The 24,135-nt window shown below is 42.2% G+C and overlaps 1 protein-coding gene across 2 annotated transcripts in view; it reads left to right on the top strand.

The window, feature by feature from the left end:
• Positions 1-24,135, top strand: part of ADAMTS17 (ADAM metallopeptidase with thrombospondin type 1 motif 17) — a 191,336-nt gene that overhangs the window by 34,913 nt on the left and 132,288 nt on the right. For both annotated transcript variants that reach the window (XM_075100679.1, XM_075100680.1), the window contains exons 5-7: positions 3,992-4,075; positions 4,636-4,793; positions 11,076-11,119. In XM_075100679.1, the coding sequence (XP_074956780.1) occupies positions 3,992-4,075; positions 4,636-4,793; positions 11,076-11,119 (286 nt within the window). The remainder of the gene's footprint in view (positions 1-3,991; positions 4,076-4,635; positions 4,794-11,075; positions 11,120-24,135) is intronic.

Here is a 24,135-nt window from a genome sequence, read left to right as displayed (position 1 = left end):
TCAAGAACGGGCAAAAGGCTGCATAGGCAGCGAGGGAAAAAAGTGTGAGGAAAATCCATGTGAGCAGCCAGGACAGAGCAGAAGGAGGGGCAGGAGGTGTTCCAGATGCTGGAGCAGAGGATGCCCTGCAGCCTGTGGAGAGACCATGCTGGGACAGGTGGGTATTCCCTGAAGAATATTGTGGCCTGTGGAGAGGAGCCTGCGCTGGAGCAGATTCTCCTGCCAGGAACTGCAGCCCATGGAGAGGCCCCATGCTGCAGCACGGGAAAAGTGTGAGGAGGAAGGAGCTGTTACGGGCTCACCACAATTCCCCATCCCCCTGAGCAGTTTGGAGTAAGGGGGAAGGAGGCGGAGGAGTCAGGAATGGAGGAGTGAAGTCGAGCCTAGGAAAAAGTGGTGGGATGAGGTGAGGGAATCGAGTTGTTTTAAATCCTCTTTGTTTCTCTCAATATAAATTATTTTAATTGGCAATAAATTAAATTTTCCCCAAGTCAAGTGTGTTTTGCATGTAACGGTAACTGATAAGTGATCTCCGTCTTTTTATCTCAAGCCACGAGCTTTTTCATCTTATTTTGTCCTCCTGTCCTGTTGAGGAAGGGCTGTGAGAGAGGGGCTGGGTGGCATCTGGCAGGCATCTAGTCAGAGAAGCTCAAGTGCCATGTGGCTGGTTGTTTCTCAGTCTCAAACTCCGTGTCTCCATTTCACAGCCCTAGTCTGGGCTAAATTGCTAAAGTGTAAATGGTCTTGCACTGTTTTAATTGAGAAGGTCCTCTCAGTATAGCGATGGAGCCTATACATCCCATACTCAGTCGGTTAATGAATAAGAGCTATTTGGGTGGTGATGTTTGCTTGTGCAGACCAATTTGCAGGCACACTTTTAGGTCTGTTTTCTGGCTAATTTGCCTGCAGATCTTAGCTCATTTTGAAAGACAACTTTATTTGTGGGTGGAGTGTGAACAGTTCCCAGCTAAATCTATGTAGACCCTTCTGTATAAAACTTTACAGGGGACTTTTTGCTAACTGGAAAAGAAATAGAAGAATCAGCAAAGGCAGATGAAGCTGGAGATGTTTCCCTGCTCTTGAGCTTGGTTCATGAAAGAAGATTGGAAATTATAAATGTGATATTTTGACAGTGTCCTGTGGCTCTGGAACGGGACCATCTTAAATCACAGTGCTAATATCCCCTTCAGCTGAGCTTATTATGATCACACTTTAAATCCTAAGAAACTGTGCAGAGTTGTATGAAACAACACCAACAAAAACGATTATTCTTCTTCTGGCAACTGTCTATCCATCTCTGAGGAATTCTAAAACTTCATTAAAACATTATTTACCCCAACGTGTGGGTATTGTTAGCTATCATACTTTCTTACCTTTTAACAGTAATAAATCATCTACTTAGAGATTTGTCCTTGTGGTTAAACAACTCATAAGCATGGCCAGAATATGCACTGCCACTTCTGTTTGCACCACATCTTCAGAATTCCACACACTGTCTGTCCTAAAACATCAGGGGAAACACTTCTTGCTGATACACCTGGGTTTGTGCCACAGTGATAATCGGCATCCTGTCATTATCAGAGCCTGGCAGGCCAGCGCGCCGTGGTGTCAGGCAAGTTACAGGATGTTTACCTGTACACATGTTGAAGTACTGATTGCAGGGCAAAGGAACCAGTCCGACTGCATTGAAGCAAGCATCTCCCTTTTAATCCAGTCAGAGCTCATGGACTGAAAAGCCTAGTTCAGCCTCCAAGGCATTCAGAGTGGGGGATGGAAGCAGAGCTAGCTGGAGCAGAGCTCTGATGAGAAAGGGTCTGTCTTCTCCAGGTGGATTGTGATGGAATGCTTTAGTTGTGCTGAAGTACAACAGCCGCTTGTGCCAGTCATGCTTATTTAGCAGAGGGAGAGGTTATTTTTCCTACTGAGCAACACAAACTACCATCAATCTGGGGCTTCTTTGGACTCGGTTTAAAAGAATAAGCAAACAAAGCTTGAATAAACAAAGAAAGTAAAGCCTCTTTTGCATGCCTGGTGTCTTTTTGGTTTAGTATCCAATTGTTGCTGCGGCTGGCTAGGTTGGGCTCTTCTGAGATCAGTGATGGATGCAAATACAAATGCAGTCAAAGTTATCCTTAGGACAGAGCTTGCGGGAGAAAAGGAAGAGGGGCTTCAAAATGACATGCTGAACTCTCCAGCAGCTGGTTAAGCTATGCATGTTTTGCTAACGAAAACTACCTTTTTGAAGTTTGGATCTCTGCACTGGGTCTGGAGGTGGGCAGCTTGCCTGCTCTGATGGAAAGGCAAGCACCAGCATCCATTCGGCTTGATTATAAGAACCTGTTTGCTGTACTCTCATTTTATGAGTAGAAGCTTTATGGGATGGTCAGAGCTAGCAGTGAGCTAGGCAAATCAAAGGTGTCCATCACATGCAAATGTTTGTTAGTCTCTGTAGTGGTATATGAGAGATTGACTTGATCGGGATGATGCCCCACTGACCCTCTCAGCTGAACGTCCAGGTCTCCGTTTACACATAGGTCAACTGTCAGAGCCCTTTTTTGCAAGTGTCAAGTTTGTCCCTGCAGGTCTGTAGTGAGAGGCCTTAGCTACTCTACCAACAGACCCCTGAGCTAAGTAAATAGTACCAGCACTTGTATGTGTTTGTATACCAGCCGCAGGGAAGATAAATGGCTTATTGTGCTCGTACTGAAGGTCAGTGGGTCAAATACTGAGTAGCGTCTGTCTTGCAATCTGCATCTAAATTATAGGAAACATTTACGTGTGTGCTTAAATCCAACCCCAAACACTAAAGAGCTTAAGAACACTCTTACACTGAGTACATTCCTGAGTATTTGCACAAATAGGAAAAATACCAAGCATTGAAAACATAACATCCGACATGTGTTCATGTCTTGGGTTTGTTGTAGGAAGTTAGCTGAGCCTGGGTGATATTTCTAGCCAAACGAGATATGAGTAAGGAATATAGCTTACCTGAGGCCAAATCCTGCCTCCCATTAGTCAAGAGTCTGTCTTCAGTGGTCTTGATTTTGGTTTTTTGACTGAGTAGGGAATACACTATTCATCCAAAGGTTATTATGGGGTATTTTAAACCTTTTTAAAATAAACCCTTCCCTCACCTTTTTTGATTATAGTCTAGTTAAAGCATTTGTACATGGAGAAATGGGTGGAATAAAATTCTGGCATCAATTAAGATCTTATGTTCTAACCTATAAAAATGAGGTGAAGTATCTGAGCTGGAATGCAAAATCTGGAGAAAGTAGTAAGGTAGTTTCCGGTGCTATTTTTGTATTTCCTGAGGCTTGTGTCATTATGTGCTGCCTTATTACTATTCTCTTATATAAGATATGAAAATAACAGAGGGAAATTGCTTTTCCATTCTATTTCCTGAAGTCTAAAACACACCATTATTTCATCTTGCATTCAGATATCTCTGATATTTAAATGCTGAAGATCCATATTAGTTGGATGCTTCGTAACGTATGTCCGTGTTCCTGAGACTTTGGGTTATGTTTAGAGTTCCTTGGGAATATGTCTTTCCCTTGTTGCTCAGCAACCCTTTTCTCTTGTTTATTCCAGTTAAAAGTATTTTTCTTTCTGTAATTAGCTTGTGTATTTTTGGTTTGTGGTTTTTTTTAATGTTTTTTTGTCCTCGAATGCTGAATCTTGCTCAGATTAGTCTGTGACAAATTGGTCAGGTGGTGAAGTCAAATGCAGTATGGTAGGAGCAAATCTACTGTGGTTTTGCAAGCCTTTTAGCTGCACTGTAATATGTGGAGCTGTTAGAGTGGTAACACAGTAGTTCTTAAAAATTCTTTGTTTTGTTGAATGTAGTAGCACAACCATTTGGGTTTGGTTTGGGTCAGCTTTTTGAGGGACAAATGTCTAATTTTAGTCACAGTTAGTTCCTTCAACTATTGCTAAGTCTTGGTATTGTTACTGATATACTGTGGATGTTTTCTTTGCATTTTAACAGGTGTACAACATGTTTCAACATCAAAGTCTTGGAATTAAAGTCAGCATTCGAGTGACCAAACTAGTCCTGCTCCGCAACCGTCCTGTGAGTTCTAACTCATTTTTACCCTGCTGCTATAACTGTACTGTGGTGGTCTCACAGGCAGAGCAGGAACCTTGTGCTGGGGGGAAATGGGGCGCGTCTGGCCACGTGATTGCAAATCTTAAGTAGTGCCTGCCACACTGCACCAGGCAGTATTAAAGGTGGGAATTACAGGGGGCTGTGGGAGTTTATTTATCCTTCCTGGTAAATCTTTGTCCACTTACATCTGCGAACCAGTCTCAGGAGTTAACGGTTACAAAGATTAAAAATTATATGGCTTTTGTATCGAATGTATAACTTCCACACTTACGAGACTTTTGAACGTAGTGCTGTATTAGAAGCTTATGACTGCTGCCAGCGGATGGAGTTTGTTCTGTAGATCAGATGACAGAAGTCAGTGTGGATCCCAAAGTCCCTAGTTCACCTCTCAGATGAAGCTGGTTTCGCACATTCATTCTATCGCGTCTGTCTCTTTGAGCCTCTGATATTTCATCAGAGGTCTAATGCTTTATGTAAAAACTGCGACTGATGTTCCTTCTTTTGCATCCCTTTCTTTCCAAAAGGCGAAGTTGTCTATTGGGCATCATGGAGAGAGGTCTCTGGAGAGCTTTTGTCAATGGCAAAATGAAGAATATGGTGGGGCAAAATATCTCGGTAACAACCAGGTTCCTGGCGCAAGGGATGACACCCCTCCTGTGGATGCTGCTGTTTTTGTAACCAGGTATAGTGAGGTTTGGTTTATCCATTTACTTCAACCAATAATGGCCCGTAGTCAACAATGGGGTTATCTGGTCTAGCAGTAATCCAAGAAAAAGATCTCCTGATGATGATATATTTGCTACCTATGTGCTGTTTGGGTGGCTCAGATGAAAGTGATTTGTCTTGTTTCTGTGTATACTTAACAAGGTTGTGCAAAAGCATCTCCTCCTGAACCAGAGCGCTGTTGTAGCCAGGATACAGGCAAGACACAGCTGTAACACAGGTGATACTTTTTTTTTCCCCTCACACCAGCTGGTATAAGTGATAAAAATGCGAAAGGTTTTGGAGCATAAGCCCTTCCTAGAGAAAGAAGCTATGGACGTGAGAACACAGCTGAGAACAAGTGCTCTGTGTGTGATTAGGTATGAATCAACTGAACTGTCTGAGAGGAGAGAGGGTACTGACAGTGTGTCAGTAGTGGAGAGGTGGGGAGGGAGTGATCTCCTGGAGAAAGTGAGAGATGAATACCATAAACTAAATTAATTTCTCTCTCTTTGCCCTAGGTAATAACCATTTTAACACCTCTCCTGTATCACAGCTGAGATAGAGGAGGGGTGTCATTCTTAATTTGTATGTTTGATCACTGCTGCATTTATTTCAGACATGAAATAATCGGTGTATGAATACTTGTGCAAAACTCCGTGCAGCCTGCAGCTCTATACCTACTGATGTATCGAACGCATCAGGATATGACCCAGATAATAGGGACCACACCCTTTTTGCTTACTTTAACCTGTAGGCTTCTTTCCTCTAACTTGACTATGAGAGCTCAACCTCACAATACAGTGCAAGTCCCGTGTTCCTCACCGTCGCCATAAATTCTGAGTAGCAAATCCATTGTCTCTTAAGCTGATTGCATACTTTAAGACATAAATCAAGAATGCATTGTTATAGAAATGATTTCTGAATAATTTAAGTGAGCCTAAAAATATAGTGGAAGATGGATGCTCTATGTGCTAGAAAAACTCAGCCTCCCATCCGCTTCTTCCCCAGTTTGAGACAGGAAATGTCTGTACTGCAGTTCGATATTATTTACTTCTTTCACCTTTTTTTCCTCAGGCAACAATTTAAGTAAAAATACATGTTTTTGCATAAACTGTCATTCTGATTGTAATAATCTCTGTGTTAATAGTCACACTGCAAACTATCCATGGGATTTTGGTGAGTGTTCAGTAAAATAGCTGCCGAGCAGGGCGTGGGGCCAGCAAAGTTCCTAAGAATGTCACAGACGTGTGCAGCTCCCCCAAATCCTCTCTCCTCTGTATTCAGTGTAGTCCAACCAAGCACTTAAACAGATACTTAACATTTTAGACAGGGTGAATAGTTCCTTTGAAGTCAATGGGCTGCACATCCTGGTTATAGTTAAGCATGTGCTTCATTGGATCAGGGCCTAAATAAATAACTAACATTTTTGTTAAACTCATCTGGGCATCCAGTTGTCCTGCATGACAAGTGAGGCATACAGAATCACTTCTGATGTGCTCTAAGCACGGGGTGGAGGGAATGAGCGGAGCATTTAATCTGTGCAGCCTCTCTGCAGCTTATAAAATTGAATGCATAATGTCAGGCTAAATGAGTTGGACTCAGGCATCTGAGGAAGAATTATAGAAGGAATTTGTGCAAAGAATTGTTCAATAGATTTTCAGGGTTTTGCAGTCAGGTTCTGTTGGGTTAAAAACTAGATTCAGATTTTGTGAGAAAGTTCAGGCCAGGGAGCACATGGCTGTGCATAAGAACAGCATTTTTCTTTTTTGATAGGCCAGCAGTGCGTACTTGTAGTCTTTCTCCTTCCTTCTTGCTGTGTCTTGTCATCCTTAACCCATCCTGCTTCTTGCCGCATAGAGGATGCTGCATAGAGGATGCTGCATTGTTTGGAAGAATTCTGGCCCAGCAGCCTGATTCCCGCATCAGGGAAATGAGGTTTTCTACTCTTGGCTTTGGAATTGTGTGTGTGTGTGTCCCTGGACCCTCCCCAGACTATACAGATGGACCAGTGGTAGAGGATATGGGAGCAACAGCATGTCCAGCACAAACAATTGCGCCAGAAAAAGCAGAAGCTGAATTTTCAGCAGCTGCAGCTGCTTTAGGACTAGAAACAGATTCTTTGGGGTCAGCGTCTGAAGAAATCCCTCTGGTTCCAGTCTGGCTGTGTTCAGTTGAAACACCAAGGCATGCTTGCCTTTTGAAACTTCACCTCTAACTGATGTTCCCCATATACCCATTTGTATGCAGAAGTAGATTATGTAGGTGGCAAATATACCTCCTGTGGGATTTTAATAGTATCCACCTGATTGAGTTCCAGGTAGGAGGCATCCTATGTCTGTGAAATAAGGTGTGCCGTTGTCCAGTTCAGTAAATAAATGAGACTAGTGGGAATAACCTGTTATAGCCCTGAAGGTCTGAGTGTAGTGTTGTGGTCTCTATAATCATCAGACCTTTCTTGTTTAAATTCTGGTTTTGAACTTGCAGGAATTCAGATTTCTGGCACCTAGGGATAGTGTACTTAATATATTTAATGGGCAGCTGACCAGAATAACTTCTGTCTGCAGAATCTGTATCTTAGTGACCTTTCAATGAGGCATGTCTCATTTGAAACACATTGTCTGTCTTGATCTTGTGTCTTCTGCATTCCTTAGGAAATCTTCAGACATTCTGATGTCCTCTGTGCCTCCTGTAGGTGTGTGGGTCCCTTATTAGACTATAGGTGATATGATAGCAGAGGGAAGAATGGCACAAAACTGATAGGAACAGAATTCAGTGCTGTCATTTAGCAAACCAAAGACTTGGTTTTTTCCTGACATACTGGTGTAGTTTTTCCATTTGCAGCCTGCTCCTCCCTTCCACATCTCTCCAGCCCTTTGCCTTCCCATTAAATGGGCAAATGAAGCAATACCACGTGCATCGAGGAGGCGGGGCACATAGTGCTACTAAATGTATATATGGATGTGCAAAGTTTTTTTTGGCAGGTTTTTGACTGTACCAGTTTCCTCTGTCCTTTAGCTTGATGACCTTGCAGGGTTACACTGGTCAAAATATGTCATTTGAAGGACACTGGGAAGTGGCCATTAAACAGAATACTTCTTATTCGTGTTGCACAGTTCAACTACTGTCCTTCTTTCTTACAGGAAGGACTTGAACTGCAGAATTTAACTTAGCACAGTTAGGTATTTTTTTCCAGTTCGTGTGAGCCAGATGGAAGAGTGACTATAGGAGGAGTTCTGAGCTCTTCCTTTCTGGCTATTTTTATTGAACAAAACAACTGACTTGTTGTCATTTTTTTAGAAGGATTATTTAAGCCTGCTAATGGAAACACTCTGCACAGTACCACAAGTGATAATGACTGAGAATTTCACAGGTCCCTAGAAGATGAGAACACATGGCCTGCTTCATTCAGTCAGCGGCTAAAAGTGAAGAGTAAAGTTGCCTCACAGCCACAGAGTGTGATTTCAATATATTATCCAAGACTTAGTGTGATAAGGTCAGATCTTGGATTTGAACTGCAGCTCCTGGAGTAAGAGTTTTTTTCCAAAATAGCTCTATAAAAGATTCTGCTAACAGAACTATGCCTCTGTGATAAGAAACCCCTGCACGTGCAATGAATATTAGGATATCTTTTTTCATATCCTTGGAGTATCATTACAGTGTCATTCATGTCAAGCTCACAAGCACTTCAAAAAATATCAAAGCAGTCAAGTGGTAAGAGACACCTGTGATTGAAACCTTTTAAAAGCAGATCAGGTTCGGTGCCATGACAGGGCTGTCTTACCTCACAGGTGTGATGAACCACAGGTGAGTCAGATCTTTTTAAGGGCTTTTCAGTCTGGCTCCCCTCTAATTGTCAGGAAAGGACTGTAGGACTTAGAGTGTACAGGTTTTGTGGTGGGGTGACTGCTTGCCTTTGGAAGAAGACCGAGACCCACTGAGCTCATTTGTGACTGAAGGTTTGGATGTGCTTTTCTGTTTGGCCACAGAGCTTTGGGGTAAAATGTTTAAGATGATTTAAAGCCCAGCATTTTGGTACAAGATCTCTGAATAAAAGGGTGGTGTCTCTTGGACTTGTGTTTATGACAGTTTAAAGGATGGGCTGAGGAGGTTTCATACTTGCAGGCCCACATGCAGTGAATTGGGCAGCTACATTCAGTTCTTTGTGCTGACCTGTTTCAAGTCCTTCCCTGAGCAGACAGCATCACAGCACTCTTTTTACAGACAGGGACTGTTCCACCTCTGTAGGAGAGTCTGCAAGTTGTGCTGGATCATTTACGAGACCCCTCATTTTATGGCATGGTGGTAATTTCTCCAGGGAGCTGCCTGAAAGCGCCAGACACCTTTCTGTGTAGAACACAGAGTGCAAGGAGCAAAATTGCTGTGCTTTATTTGCAGAGCTGGCCAGCCCCTGAAGAGAGATGCTTTTCTAGCAATGGCCTCCTGCCATCTACTAATAGTTCAGCTATCTGTTGTCACAAGAAAAGCATCTGTTTGATTTACCAGTTTATATAACATAATAAGTCCTTAAATAAACCTCCGTCAAGTTGGCTCTGAGAACTCAGGCAGGCGTGCTTGTGCCAGCTCCGTCAGGAGACTGTCATTACTCTACTTTGGAAAGGCTGGAATGCCAAGGTGTCGAGACACAGTAAGGCTGTGGTGAAAAATGAAAGCTGGGGCCAGCGTGTGGTCGCAGCTTCCGATTTTTGCTTTGTTCCTATCTGATTTTTTAACACTTTGATGGTTGTTACTGTTTTTCTGCATTGAGGCATTGTTAGTTTTCAATGTCTAGTTAATGAGAGCTGGTAATAGCTGTTGTTTCTCTGCCTCCAAGCCCCTGACAACTTGATTTGTGACTTGCAAAGGTATTCGGTGTGAAGGGTTTGGGTTCATCAGTCACAGTCCTAGGCGTTAGATCCCTTTTCCTATAAACTCTAGTTTCATATTTTTCTTCAAGAAAATTTGATTTTTAATATTACTCTATTTTTGTCTTAAGTATTTTCTTTTTTCTAAGTATTCCTCTAAGTATTATCTTTCCCTAAGTGTTTTTAATCTTCCCCCTGCCAAACTCTTAAACTCAAAATCCCACCGGGGACTCAGGCATTTCAAATGACACACTCCAAATGTACTAATAGGATTCTCTCACTAGCCTCCCCACAGGGTGAGGAAAGCCATAATGACAGAGATTACGGTTCCTCAGCTTCCCTTGGGTTAAGGAGCTTCTGAAATGTTTTAGCACATGTGATGCTTTTCTCAAGCTCCTCTTTGTAGCGGATAGCACTGCAAAGCAGGTCTGGTTGAAGATAGCTCCTAAAGTTTAGGTCTAAGTGCTTATTGAAGTGTATTCAAACCATTAATTTAGTTATAAAATACTTTTCCTCCCACACTTTGTTTTTCTGTCCTGAGGAATCTCATTTACAAAATCTTCTCACGAGAAGTGTCGTCACTTAGATGGTGAGCTTCAAGGCTTTTTTTTCTGTGTCCCTGGTTGATTTGTGGGTGCCAGTGGCATACATAGTATCTCTTCCTGCCTTGATGAGATCTGGGGAGACTGGATGAGATGTGGGGGAGTAACAGAGACCAACTGAAGTCTCTTGAACCTCTCTCTGTTGGATTCAAATCATAAAATGGCAGATCTGACTGTAAGACGTTTATCGGAAGCCAATTCGCCTAGCTGTTACCTGGCAAATCCTGAAATTCTCTTTCTTTTTTCTTGTCTACATCCATCTCTCTCTGTTTAGTCCTGCTTCTTTCTTGTCCTTTTCTATTCCAGTGGAAGAAAAAGAAAAACTGAAGAACTGAGACTTTCTGGGTACACACGATCAGTTCTCTGTCTCCAGGCAGTGCCCCCCCATATCTCCTCCTCCCACTTTTGATGGTGCTGTTGCATCACAGGGTGTCTGCCTCTTTTTTCTTTTTTTTTTTTTTTTTCCAGTTCTCCTGTAAAAATAAGAGGTTCAATTTTAATCCAGTTGCTGAAGAAGTCTGACATCATAGAGTGAGGCAGTACTCTTCTATATGCTAAATCTTAAATCTATTAAATTGGACAGTGGTGTATGGAGCTGATTCACATAATTGCTTGTAATCTCGCAGTAGCAATCAATGCTGCTATCTCTGTTGTCATCGTGTAGACTGCACAGCAGTTTTTAAAAAAAGCAAACCTCAACACCCATGATGTATGAGTCATGCATCACTGCTTTTTCCTAGCCTGAAGTCTGGAGGCACAGACTACATTTCACTTCTGTTCTGTTTTTCTTTCTAGGACAGATTTCTGCGTACACAAAGACGAGCCTTGTGACACTGTGGGTAAGTCAAAGAAGTAGGGGAGGGTATTTTGATAGCCACCGCTATGCTAATAGGGGCTTTCGGGGCAATCTTTCATTCTTTGGTTTGCTGTCAAGTTGCTTTTGCTATTCTGTATATCTTTGTGATGCAAATATAGATTAGTTGAGCAAGGTATGAACTATAAATAAGCCATTAAAGATTAACCCCTTCTAAGCACTGGAGGTGCTGAGTTCAGGAAATAATGGAGCGGATGTAGAATCAGATAATTGGAGATTAGGAAACTGTCTTTTGGTGTGTCTGTATAATGCTCCTTTCAGTGCTCTCTCACCTAAAACAAGAACTTGCTAACTAATGAATGTATTTCCAATTGTAAGAACCTGTGTAACACTCCAGATCAAACTGGCACTCAGGCACCACAGAAGAATACCTCATTGTAGGAAAGCCAAGTTAAATCTTCTTTTCTGCCTCCCGCTCCTCCTACTTCCTAACTGCCTTTAATCTTATCCAAACCCTGGATACACAGGGTCCTTACATCCCACACATTAAATACTGTATTTATTTCTTTATTTAACTTTGGTAGCAGGAGCCTCTACTGTATCTCTTCTCCTGGTATTTTTTTTAATCACCACAGTAGCAGCAGTGTTTGGAGGCATAGCTCAACATCCTCTCCAAGACGATTCCATGATTTTTTTTAGACTTGCCCCAAAGTCAAGCAGCCCCTTATCCTACATTCTATGTAAACTTGGAATGGACCCTGATTTTCAGCTGATCTTACACTCCAGCGTTCAGAGAGACACTCGCAGACTAGGAATCGCTATGCTGACAATAGCGGGTGATGAAGAGCATGGGGGAAAGTGCGTTCAGCAGGAGCTCAGAAACTACCTACAGAAGTCTCATCTCAGAATGCTGGTCCTTCCCTCTCTGGGTTGTGGACACTGATCAGGTGAAAGGGGGAAATACAGAGCTGAAAAATACATGAATTTTCTTTTCAAACACGAGCAAAAACTGGCCTCTACATCCGACTTTTCTTTCTGGTCAGAATCCCTTACAATGCATTTATTCTACGTCCAGTGGAAGACACGCTTCCACTGAGGAAGGTTTTTATACTGTGTACCTGCACCTGGAGATGGCTGTGGTGAGAGACTACAAAGAAGTTTTTAAAAAAAAAAAAAAAAAAGAGAGAGAGAGAGAGAAGCTGATGGAAGACACATGCTGACTAAGGTCAGAGCTCTTTCCATTTTTAAAGACAGTATTGTTGAAGATCTCTATTCAGGGAATTATATTACCATAGACAGCATGACTAAGGAAATATTTTTATGACTTCTTTTCTGTTCTTACACTACCCAAGTACTTTCTTGTGCTGCAACTTGCTGCAGGCTGTGGTTGTAGTGGAGAAAATGGAAGATGAGAGCAATAGAGATGAAACTCATTTATTGCTCTTTCCAGCATAGTTTTTCCAAGATATTTAGAAGGTGAATGTGTCTGGGACAAAACCAGTCTGGCCTCTTTGATTTCTTCAATCCTACTTTTCCTTCCTTCTCCCCTGACAGTTTCATTGTGTGGCAGCAAAACACTAGCATCTTCGCTAATGCATTTTCTGTGCCCCACTGTTTCTGTTGTCTGAACCCAGAGGCAGTGTGCCTTATCCCTGAGTACGGATGAAATCCTCCATCGTGTGATACCGTCTTTTCTTAAATGCTGTTGAAATAAGTAAATACTTTGGTAACATCAATTTGCAAGCATTATTGCTTGTACCCAAACTGGTAAGTTACTGCAGTCGCTTCAGATCGTCTATAGTTTAGGCCCTTATCTCTGTGTTGTATATACTGGCAGCGTATTTTGAAAGTCATCTTCAAAACCGTAAAATGAGGAACTATTCTGGTAGGGCTGCAATTTGAATGAAGTCTGCCCAAGTTATACCACACTGATATCTCATCTGTCCCTGCCTTGAGGAATAGTTCTTATGCTTAGTGGCTGGAGGTAGAGCCTGAAGAAGATAACCAATTCCTCTGGTCATCAGCTAGCTAAGGTGTAATTCAATGGCACAGTATGAAATTGGAATGCTGGTTTTTGATGCATTCCTATCCATAAAACAGACACTTCATGTTTCTGTGTCCTTATGTGTGTCCTAAACCCGTAGGATAGTATCTGATAATTATGGACAATGTGTCTGATGCCCTGAATATATTATATCCTTGTGATTCATATACCGATCGTCGTCTCTGCCTTCTGTGGATGGATATAGCACTGTATTACCTTCATTCACCTTGCTCTGCCAAAGGTATTGTATTGGTGATATAACTATGTGATTTTTCTTTACTGATGAAAGTTAGCCCACATGTAATCGTTTGTATTACAGATGTGAGACCAGAAGGGAATTTGGCCTTGTTCTGTCATTTGCATGTGTGTCGCAGCAAAGGAAGGATAAATTAAGGAATGTACTTCTGTGGCATACAACTGGTTTGAGAAAGTGGTTAGTGTTGGCGGTATTAAATTTCAACTGTGTGAAATATTCTCCAGTTTTCCTGTTTTGTCAGAATAGGGAAAAATAGGTGTCAGTTGTAGAGAAGTAGGTTTTTAATAGCCACCATTCCGTGCCCTGTATATACACATGGGTTACGTAAGTAGCAACGTAGCATGGCATTTACTGGGGCTTAATGTGAGTGCAACAATTAAAGTAGGCTGATGCCCATTGGTATACTCTACTGGCTTATGAGGAATTATGTTGATATTTCAGCCATCTCTATTGTTGCCACATTCCTGTTCTTCACTCCAGCTCCCAGATCATCCCCTCCAATCAGCAAGACTGCCTGCAAAAGCAAGAAGCTAGTCCAAAGTGTGACTTTGCATTTGGTGTTGATGGTGGTGCTGAGGTGGTAGCACTCCTCAAAGTTCTCTAGAACAGCAACTTGCTTTCATTTCTTGCCTTGTGCTTTGCTTTTATATATGAAGAACAGGGTATCAGCAGATGCATATGTGTTTCTATACCTGCTTAGGGATGACATTGGCCATTGCAGTGTGGTACATTGCCGTCCTGTAAAGAAAGGAACATCTTTCTGGTGAGCAGGCAGTCTCCTAAACTAGGAGACTGAGGCTACTGCTCTATGTAAGGCAGAGAATCTGGACTCTAGACTCATGATTTCTGTTCCCAGCTCTGGCATTTACTCATTGTGTGACATTTGGCAAGCTGCTTACATTCTGAATGCTTCTGTCTACCTCTGAAATGAGGATTTTGAGTGCAAAGCTACAGGAGATTGCATGGCTTAAGCGGTTCTCATATAAAGCAGTGTGATGTCCTTGAGTATATGATACAAGTCCAGAATCTAATGTTGCTTAGTCATGTTTAAGAAACTGTAAAGAATTTATTAGATTATGTGTACCAAAATAAAAGGACTCAGAGTGCTATAAGGAACGGGTTTTTCAGTGACAGTGCCTTGATTTTCTTTACATTGTGAGAAATATGGAAGCAAAACTTTCCCTGGTGGAAGTACTGAGGCCCAGCTGTTGTTCGGAAGTGGGATTATGAAGTTTAAATGGCTTATAAGAGGTGTTCATTTGTGCTCAAAAAGATCCATACTGAAAAACCTGTCTGGAATCTTTGCCTGCCATGCAGACACAGAGAGAAAACAGCAGCAGGAGGTTTGTATTTGTATTCTGGCAGGGGCCCCTCACTGAAACCAGTTGCTCTGGGGACTTCGTTCAAGTTTTCTTGGCCCAGCTGCCAAGGTAGTGTGGAAGGTTACATAATGGCTGAAACAAGTTCAAAAATGGTGAAAATATGTAGGTATGTCTTTGTGGGGTGATACCCCACTGGCTGCGTCAAGAAACAGAACCGCATTTGTTTAAGAAATAGTTTGTTAATGCTCATTACCCCACTTGGTTGTGTAAATCAGCTCTAAGAACGAATGAATTCACAAGGAGGTGGACAGAGGAAAACAATATGCCTGTGTGCAATACATTTGCAACAATTGTGTTTCAGCAGCCTGAGTTGCGGGACCTCTGATGTGCTCTGCTGTCTGAGCAGGGGCGGTTCACTTCGTGCGACGCAGCTTGTCACACACCAGTCAAAAAGTTTGCAGTCTGCTGCTGCTTCAGACTCATCTCTCGTGATGTGACTCTAACCAGATCTGCCGTTTCCTGCAGAAAAATCTTTGTTCCAATTGAGCTGCCTCTAAGCCAGCCAAATTGAGAGTTTAATGTCTAGCTATTAATATCAGGCTGCAGCTTGGAGCCTTGCACGTTGTCAGAATCCAACCTTTCTGTGACATAAGCAGATTGAGAATGCCCCTTTCGTTCAATATTTCCACTGCTAGTGCCAAATAAGCAGCTTTACGGTTAGTTAGGAATGATCCTGCATATTTCAAGGCAAAGCTTGGCCTTGATTCCTCAGTGTACATGTTACCCCCGATCCAAGCTGAAGCTTCCCTGTATTCAGCTAATAATAAAAGTGGGGGCAGTGTGGAACTGGGAAATGGAAAATGAGAATGTGTCTTAAATATCCTTAAATTGCCCTGGTTAAAAATGTCTTTGCCTCTGCTGCAGTCACATATGCTTTTCTGTGGCTTGATGTTGGGGAAAAGAAAGCAGAGTATAGTGTATATACTGCAGATGGGCAGGTTTAGTTGAAGGAATGGCTGCCTGGAGAAAACCGAGCATCAGAGCGGAGGTGATTGAGAAACACAGTTTTCCAGACTGTTTCCACAAGTGAATCAATGTTTTGTGAAAAACATTCCCATCTCCTGGCTGGCTTTAATTAAAGGGCTCAAAGATAACTTAGAGTCCTGAAGATTATAAATGCTTTCATAATTTGTGTCCTTTTTCTTGAGTCTCCCAAACACAGATAAGGGATTGGGGAAACCGGGATTTGGTTTTTGCACCGCTGGGTGACTGCACAGATGACATCCTTCTGCTGTACCAGTGTGTTCGTATCCTCGTCCTTTCCTTCTTTCAAAAGGGTGTAGAGAGCTAAGGGTGAAAAGTGCTATCACAGAGAGCTGCATACTATGGTGCTGTTAGCCAACTTCCCTCCCTTTGTAGCTACACCCTGCTTTCTTCCTACTGAGTTTATCACAGTAAAGTGTTTCAAAATATGATCAGGTTTTTCAAATGAGACATTTGGTCTATGTCTCCAAGTAGATTTCATGCTTTTCTTTTTTTTTATTCCATGTAAAACACACGAATAAAGGACCGCACATTTTTACCTTTTCCTTGGCCGTTTCCTTGTGTAGTCGGTGGCCTCCTGTCCACAGCAAGTAACAGTTCTGGTCGGTCCTGCCTGTACTGCGTACCGTTCCATTAAATCTTCCTCCCTATGTAATATTGATTCCAGTCCCTTAACAGTGTCACAACAGAGAATTAATCCCCAAGGAAAGGGAAAAGACTAGCTGGTTTGCTGTGAGTGGAAAAGAAAAGGAATTCTCACATTAAAAACATTTTCCATAGTGGTTCGTGTTGAATGTTTCTGTATATTCCAGGGCGGGTTTTTATTTGATGCCAGAATAAATAGAAATACCTGCTGCTTAAAACAATTCATTAGAGAAGCAGTGCCTGGCTTTAGCAAAACCCTTGCTGGGACTGTCCTTCGGACCAAAATCAAACACGCTTTAATGCATTAAAATGAACATACTGTAGGTTAAAATGTCCCTTAAAGAAACACTGTCAAGTTGATTTGGCGGTTGTGAAAGGAAGGGACCTCACAGCATTGCAAATTTTTATGTCACTTGTGGCTGCGTAGGGCAGTGCAGAGTCAGGCTGCTGGCTTTATGAAACCAAAGGGAGCCACGGTACGGTGCAGTGGAAGACTTTTTCCCTTGCCTTTTGGTTGCTAGGGAATAAATGCTCAGCTGCACAACCCAGACAGTGCCGAACTGTGCTATTGGGCATATTCATCACTACCATCTCTCAGGCCCCACCCTACCCACAGCGGCCTTCCAATTTCTTTTCACCAGCTAGCAATCTCTCCTCTTCCAAATTCCCACTAAAAATTTGTGTGCCAAGTGAGTGTAATATAAGATTGCATAAATTTTAATAGAAGCACTGGGATGAGCAAAGCCAGTCAAGTAATCAGGAATTCCTGCTGCCGTAACCCTTGCTCTTTCCCTCTTCAGTGTCCTGTGTGCGCTTTTCCTTCTTTCTTGTTTCAGGGACACAGCTTCAGCCAGGCTGCTTCGCATGTGCACAGCTGTTCGCAGGCTCACAGCTAAAGACCAGGGGAAAATCCTGCTTACACTGGACTCCGTGAGAGTTTTGTTAGTGATTTCAGTGGGGTCAGGATCCTGGTCCTGTTCTTACATGTTGTCTGAGACATGCAGCCCTCCTTTGGACCTCTGTCAAAAAACTGGCTGAGGCTTTTTTGTAGAGAGACTAGTTGGTTTGGGGTACCCGAGATATCTTTGGAAAGCCTGGTGTCCTGAGGATGGTCCTTTGTACTTTCTGAAAATCAGTTGACATGTCTATTAAGCTGTCTGTTTGAGCATTCAAAAATCACGGAAATATTTAAAAATCTTGCAAAGAAACAATAGTCTGTGAGAGCCAGAAAGTAAAACTCAGCAGAAACCACAGTGAAGCTGACCAGTCTGCTTTTGGAAAGACAAGGAAAACAGAAAATACAAACAAAGGCCATATATACACAATCTATTTCCCTCCATCCAGTCTGTAAAAGATAAAAAAGCTGGGCATGCCAGTTTTAACAGACTTCATATTTATTGTTAAATACATCAACTCTCTCATTGATTTATATGAAAACTTAAAATGTGTGCAATGTAGTCGGTTGAGTGAAGTGCTGATATTATTTTATAGAGACTTATTTTCTGGTTTTATTGTTACGGAAAGCAGAACATTTGAATTTCATTTGCCTTTGGATTTGTTTTGCCGCTCAGTAGTTGTCTTTAGGTTTGTCTTTATTCATTCCATATACTAAAGGCAGTGGTGGATTCTTGGTCTCCCTGGCTGAAAAATTACTGTCTTTCAGGAAGAAACACAGTAGCCAAACACAAGATACTGTCCTTAGTTTGGAGCTTATATGGTCCCGGTGTAAGGTCTTTTTGTAGAAAAAAGCTGATTGATCAGTCTGTTCTGTTTTTAAAATTATTTATCTGTGAGCGCTATCGAGTTATTTTCTAGTTATCTCAACTTTTTTCTTCATCTTCTCTCTGTTGTTTCATGTCTTGGGAGCAAGAATTAACTTGTGTAATTAAAATAAATGAAAGTGTTTAGTGGAGAGAGGGTTAGTGACAGATTTTCTGTACGTTTGTCATTATTCCCTCTTCCATGTGTTTCCTAGCTCTGAAGTATCACAGACCCTCAGCTGCTCTCATGATTAACCCCCTTCGCTTGCCTTTTTGCCAGGGGTCTATTTCTCTTTGGTAGTAGTTCGGAGCTCTTACAAGCTCTTGCTCAATTTTGTTCCTTCATGTTCTCTTTGTTCAGCTGGGCCTGGACACCGAGAGGCTGCTCTCCCTGGAGAGGCCTGGATGGTCTGTCTTCCATCACGCTAACCGCATGGCTTGCCCACTGAGGTCGTGGCATTTCCCTGCCTTTACTACACTTTGTTCTTTATAAACCTCCAGCAGTTCCTTATTAGTTCTCCTCCATACATCATTCTCCTTTTGTGGCCCCAAAATGTGTTTCAAGCACTTTTATTTTCCAATTATTTATCTGTCTGTCTTCTTAGGAAGCACCCATCCCACAAGATAAAACAATAGGCCTCACAGTGGTGTCGTAAGTTTGAAGCGAGTTTGTTTTCATTAATTTGGAACTAAACACAGTCAGTGGGGAGAGGAATAACACGCTTCCTGCTCTGTACCTGACCTTTCATTTCCTCCATCATCAAACTGCTATTGATAATTAATGCTCATAGATATTTAAGCTGGCTTGCTGAAATACATACATATTCTTTGTCGACTGGAAGGCAGCATGTCCAAACTCTTCTCCTCAGCTTACCACCCTGCTTTTGTTTGTTAGCGTACGTTCACTGATCTTAAATTTTGCTTTTTTGTTGCTCACTCAAACTCTTCAGTCAGGCTTTATGCCAGAGCTTTTGTCCTCCTTACTATGACTGGCCCCAAAGGTGGTGCAGGATGTTTAAGCTTATCTTAGCTTGAAAACTTTACCTTCTCCCATGGTTTTATTAAAGGTTCATGGTAACGTGTTTTGATAAATACAAGAGAAGGACCGTCTAAAATTCTGTGGAAAAGAACCATAGTATTCCTTTATCAGGCAGCCTATTTCTGAGTAAATATCCTTCAGGCCACCACATCCTGTCGTTGTACAAGGTGGGCGCTGATCACTGTTTGAGTGAAAGATATCTTTGGAAAACTCACTGGCTGCAAGAATTGGGTTACGGTACTTTCTCATCAGGCACCTAGGAGTCCAAACCAAATCCTAGTCTAATGTCAAATCGGTGTGTAACTAAGCTCCTTTCTGTTGCCTTTAGTAACAGAAGAATGTCATGAGGGAAAATACTTGCCAGGACTTTGTTGATATTTATTCGGATACTCTGACTTTATTCTTTCATTTCAGCTCCATGTCGTAACTCACTCTATGCGCTAAATCATTGTGCAGTTTGAGCGGTACGGGTGCAAACATGTACTGCATTCCACTCCAGGGCCATTTATGTCTGTATGAAATTATATAGACATGTACAGAAAGCACCTGGGAATTTCAGTCTCCTAGCTTAAAGGCCAGATACCTGCATAAGATACTCCCTTCCTCATCTTTTTACCCCTCACCCCCCTCCTATGTCTGGGGCTTTGACAGGCAATCATTGTGGGGAAAAAGACTTGTTATTACTGTTTTAACTAACAGTTCCCAATGAATTTATGTGGTAGTGCCCTTCAGAAGCAATTAGGTGAATTTTCCTGCTAGCATGGAGTAAAAAGCAATCAGAAAAGTAATTTTTTAATGTTGCTTTTTCTTTTGTGCGATAAGTACTTCTTATGTTTTTGCTTCACCTGAATATACTAAGCTAGAACTTCTGAATTATAGTTTTATCTCCTAGACAGTTTTCTGCCTTGATTATTTTCTAAATTAGAGATGATTTGGGGGAAACTGCCTAAGAACCGAGGCTTTGCTTATGGCTAAATACCATTTAATCACGATTTAAAGAAATCTCTACTGTTTATCTCTGAAAGTGGTCGTTGTGTTTGCAAACAGACAAGCTGAAGGCAGAAGCCTAATTGATGTCCAGCTAAGCACACGCCGCCAAACAACTGTCAAGAAAAGCTCTGGAACTGCTTCTTGCTACTGTGTGTGTGAAGCTGAGAAGCCTTTGAGGCAAACATGAGCAGAACAGTCTCATTATATTAGGTCTGTGGACAGACCATTTCTGTCTTCTGGGGTTTATAGTATTTCTGCTGCTGTCTCTCCCCTCATCCATGTAAATGGAGGCTTGCAGATTGGAGATTTTACATGCTTTCTGCACTGCTTCACCAGCTTCACACCCCAGCTCCATCACTTCCCCTTGCTGAGGATTTGTTCTCTGGGGATTCTCGCAAGGATGAACATAAAACAAAAAATCATCTCTTCTGCTTTCATAGCTCATCCTGCTTCCGCCTTTCTCTTTTATAATATGAAGCTGTGGAAAGAGAAATGATGTTTGTTTTCTCCAGTGTCAAACCTGCTGTCGGTACACTATAAATAACCTGTCGCTTGCTTTTATCTGTGCTAGAAATGCCGACCTAAGATTCTCTGCAGCAGAAAGCAGGATTTGCTGCTATGACATGCTTTGGACCAGGTGGACAGGGAAAACATGAGAGTTATAAAAGCATTTGCTCATTGTTTCTTATCCAAGGGCAGAGAACAGGTTTTTCACATCCCAACTTCCAATCCGGTGCCTTACCCGTTAATTCCCGGTGCGTCCCTGATAGACCCGTGCCATTAAACAATACATTGAGGGTTTTTTGCATTTTATTTTATGTGTAAAAAAGGAATTTCTTGAGAGGAGAAGGAAATGAATTTGTAAACAGGGCTTTTCCTCAGTAAAATTCAAAGCTCTTTACCAAAGAGATCAGAACTGTTATCCCCGTTGTACTGAGTGAGGAAATGAAACCTAGAGATGTGAAGGGACAAGCCAAAGGACAGAGCTGGCTGGGGGCTAAGCCACAGCTCTTGAGTCTCAGTCCAGGCCCCTCAGCTGGAGGCAATGCTACCTCTTCTCAGGCCTTCCCAGTGGAAGCTCAGCTTCTCTGGGCAGCAGCCAGTTCTTCAGGTCAGTAAAATAATGGTTCAACCCTTCATCAGGCCAAAGGTTTGTGTTTCAGTTTTCCACTGCCTGGGTCTTTGTCTTTACCTCTGTTGACACGTTCCAGCCTGGTCAGTTTGCCGCAGATTGCAGCCACATATTTTTTAGGAAAACTGACGCATTTATAATTGAGAAACCTCTGAGGTTTTTCTTCTCCTCCTGTCAGACATAGATGGCTTTTATCCAGTTGACTGCTTTACAGTGCCTTTATCCTTTTCTGGCTTGAAAACATTTCAGATAGTTTCTATTGTTTTATAGACCCCGTAGCTAAAAAACCAAGCTGTGTAAAAACATCTGTACATAGCTGTGCAATAGGCTACAGACATGCAGGGTAATAAGGCATGATTGCATTCATTGTAGCATTTGCTCCACTGGATAATCAAATAGAAGCATTCCAGTTGCACACAGGATATGTAAGAGTAAAGGAAGGAAATGAAGGACAGTTGCCTACTGTACTTTTACATTTCTTTTGTCTTGCAGCTGCCAAGACTAAATGCAATTTTGAGATCAAGTTTGGAATAACATAGAGATAAGATTTTAATAGTGATAACCAAGAAAACAGCACTGGGAAGTGTGCATAAAACTTCCCCCTTCCCGTCCCCAAGAAGGAAGTGTGATTTGCACTGATTTTCATTTGGGTTTTTTTCAACTTTGGTTAACCATCTGGTAGCATGACCTAGTATAATACCTAGCTTATTTTGCAGGGTCTCTGGTCCTGGAAGGATTTTGCTACACCAAGTGCACTCAATAGATTGAAAGTCAGTTTAATTCCTTGGAATGTTGTTGGTTTTCTTCCATTTCCACTGCCTCCGTGCGAGCTCCAAGCCTTTCAGCAGTGATTGTGCTACACATAATGCAAATAGGAATTGGGCATGTAACAGGACTTTGCACCACTGAAAGTCTTCCTTGTGTTTACCAGCGTGCTGAAAAGGCAATAGGAAGTGTGTTCTAGCTATGATCCAGTACAAGCACACTTCAGGACTGTAAACGTTAATAGCAGGTGCTGTGGGAGAAGTGATGAAATTTTGGGCTGACCCAAGAACGCACAGACCATGGTTTGCCATCATGTCTGAGAGAGCAGCACCTCCACTTTGTTGACAAAGTCAGTATTTTACAGGGACAACTCCCTTCATGGTTAAATCTGCGCTGTATTCACAGCTCAGCAAAACTGAGGGGCTGAAGATGACTGCTTCATGATCTGTGGTCGCAGCTGTAATTAAGCATCTGAAAACACAGTCTTATTTTAAGAGGTTCTATCCCACGCTTAAGTAACAGTTACAATGCAACAAACTCTTAAGTGATATAATTGTATTTAATAGTTTCCTGTCTGGAAGCTGATCAGCTGTGACAGTTTTGTGCTATAGTTGTAAATGAAAAAGAGTAAATATCACCTACTCAGAGGTCTCAGCTAGGCTGTTAGAAGTGGTGTAAATGCTCTCTTGCCCATAGTGGAAGTGAATTTAAACTTTAAAAGCAAATTTATCTGGATCCCCTACACCAGAAAAATTATGCCATGTAAATAAAATTCCAACATATTTCAGCATGCTCTCTTTTAATGCTTTATATTTGACTGTCAGACAAGGATTCTGTATGTCAACACTGTGAATCCTGTCGTTTATTAAATGGTAGATCATAAAAAGTGAGTGATCAAGGAGCTAAACTTCCTTCAGTGGTTGTTGCTTGTGGAACTAGAAGAGACATTTAGAGAAGCACCCAGGAAGCTGAGAAAGAGGATGAAGCAGTTATAGAAGACTAAGATGATTTACCATATAATTTTGCATTAACGTGTAGGATTGTGAACTGCGGCAGTTCAGGGGGACACAGGATGCACTTGCATTACAGGGATGGCAAATGTCAGGGCCCTGGGTGCTTCCCCAGCCCTCCTGGGAATTTGGCTGCCTGGGCCACCTTAGGTAGTGGCTCGGGTGTCTGCCTTTGAGGGAAGAACTTCAAGGATGCTTTGCTAAGAACCTCTCTGCTCACCTGGCTTGGGTGCAGCGGGACTGCGCCTTTGTCTGTGAGGCCACTGCCTCTCCCTGCCTTATTTATGCTCGACTTCAGCTTCCCTTCCCTCCTGGAGCAGCGCCTGCCCTAGCTGCTCCCTGAGAGCAGACTCTAGAGAGGGACAGTGCTGAAAACAGGCAGTAATTGTGTCAGCCATCCCAGATGATCCTTTTACTCCACAGGGGAGCGTGGATGGTAACTTCATAATTTGCTCAGAACTGATGCCTTTGGGATAATTCTGGTCATCTTTTGACCTCACCTTGGAACATCTGGTGTGGGGATAATGCTCAGCTAAGGAATGGCCTGCTGAATCAGCAAATTCGCATTTCTCTGTTCAATGTCCAGAAATTCCAGAAGTATTCTTTTAACCTCATTTCTTGGGAAAGTTTAAACGGGTAGAGGTGAGCAGAGAGGTGAGCAAACAGGCCTAACAGATAAAAAGAGATAAAACAAAGCCAACATTCTAGGAAAGGAAGCGAGATCATGGCTCATCTTGTTCAGTGACTTGTTAGAATTCTTGAAGACTCTTCCTGCCAGAACAGACGAGGGGAAGGGGGAGGTGCAGTGGGCTTCACATTCCTAGCTTTTTCCAAAAGCTTATGGTGGAGTTTCATTGCAGTAGTTAGTGTCTGACGTTTGTGGTCATGGAGCATGAGAAATAACTGGTGTCAGTCGGAAAAAAGTACTGATAAAAGGTCCGTTACACTTCTGCCAATTCAAAATTTTTAGTCAGATGCTGCAGGGAGCAAAGGTTGCCTCTGGACTTGTGCTTTTTGAGAAATGGATAGGCTGA

Source organism: Phalacrocorax aristotelis, chromosome 7 (assembly GCF_949628215.1).
Source record: "Phalacrocorax aristotelis chromosome 7, bGulAri2.1, whole genome shotgun sequence".
Lineage (NCBI taxonomy): Eukaryota > Metazoa > Chordata > Aves > Suliformes > Phalacrocoracidae > Phalacrocorax > Phalacrocorax aristotelis.
The sequence above is the reverse complement of the archived record's forward strand: the minus strand, read 5'-3'. Positions and strand labels throughout refer to the sequence as shown.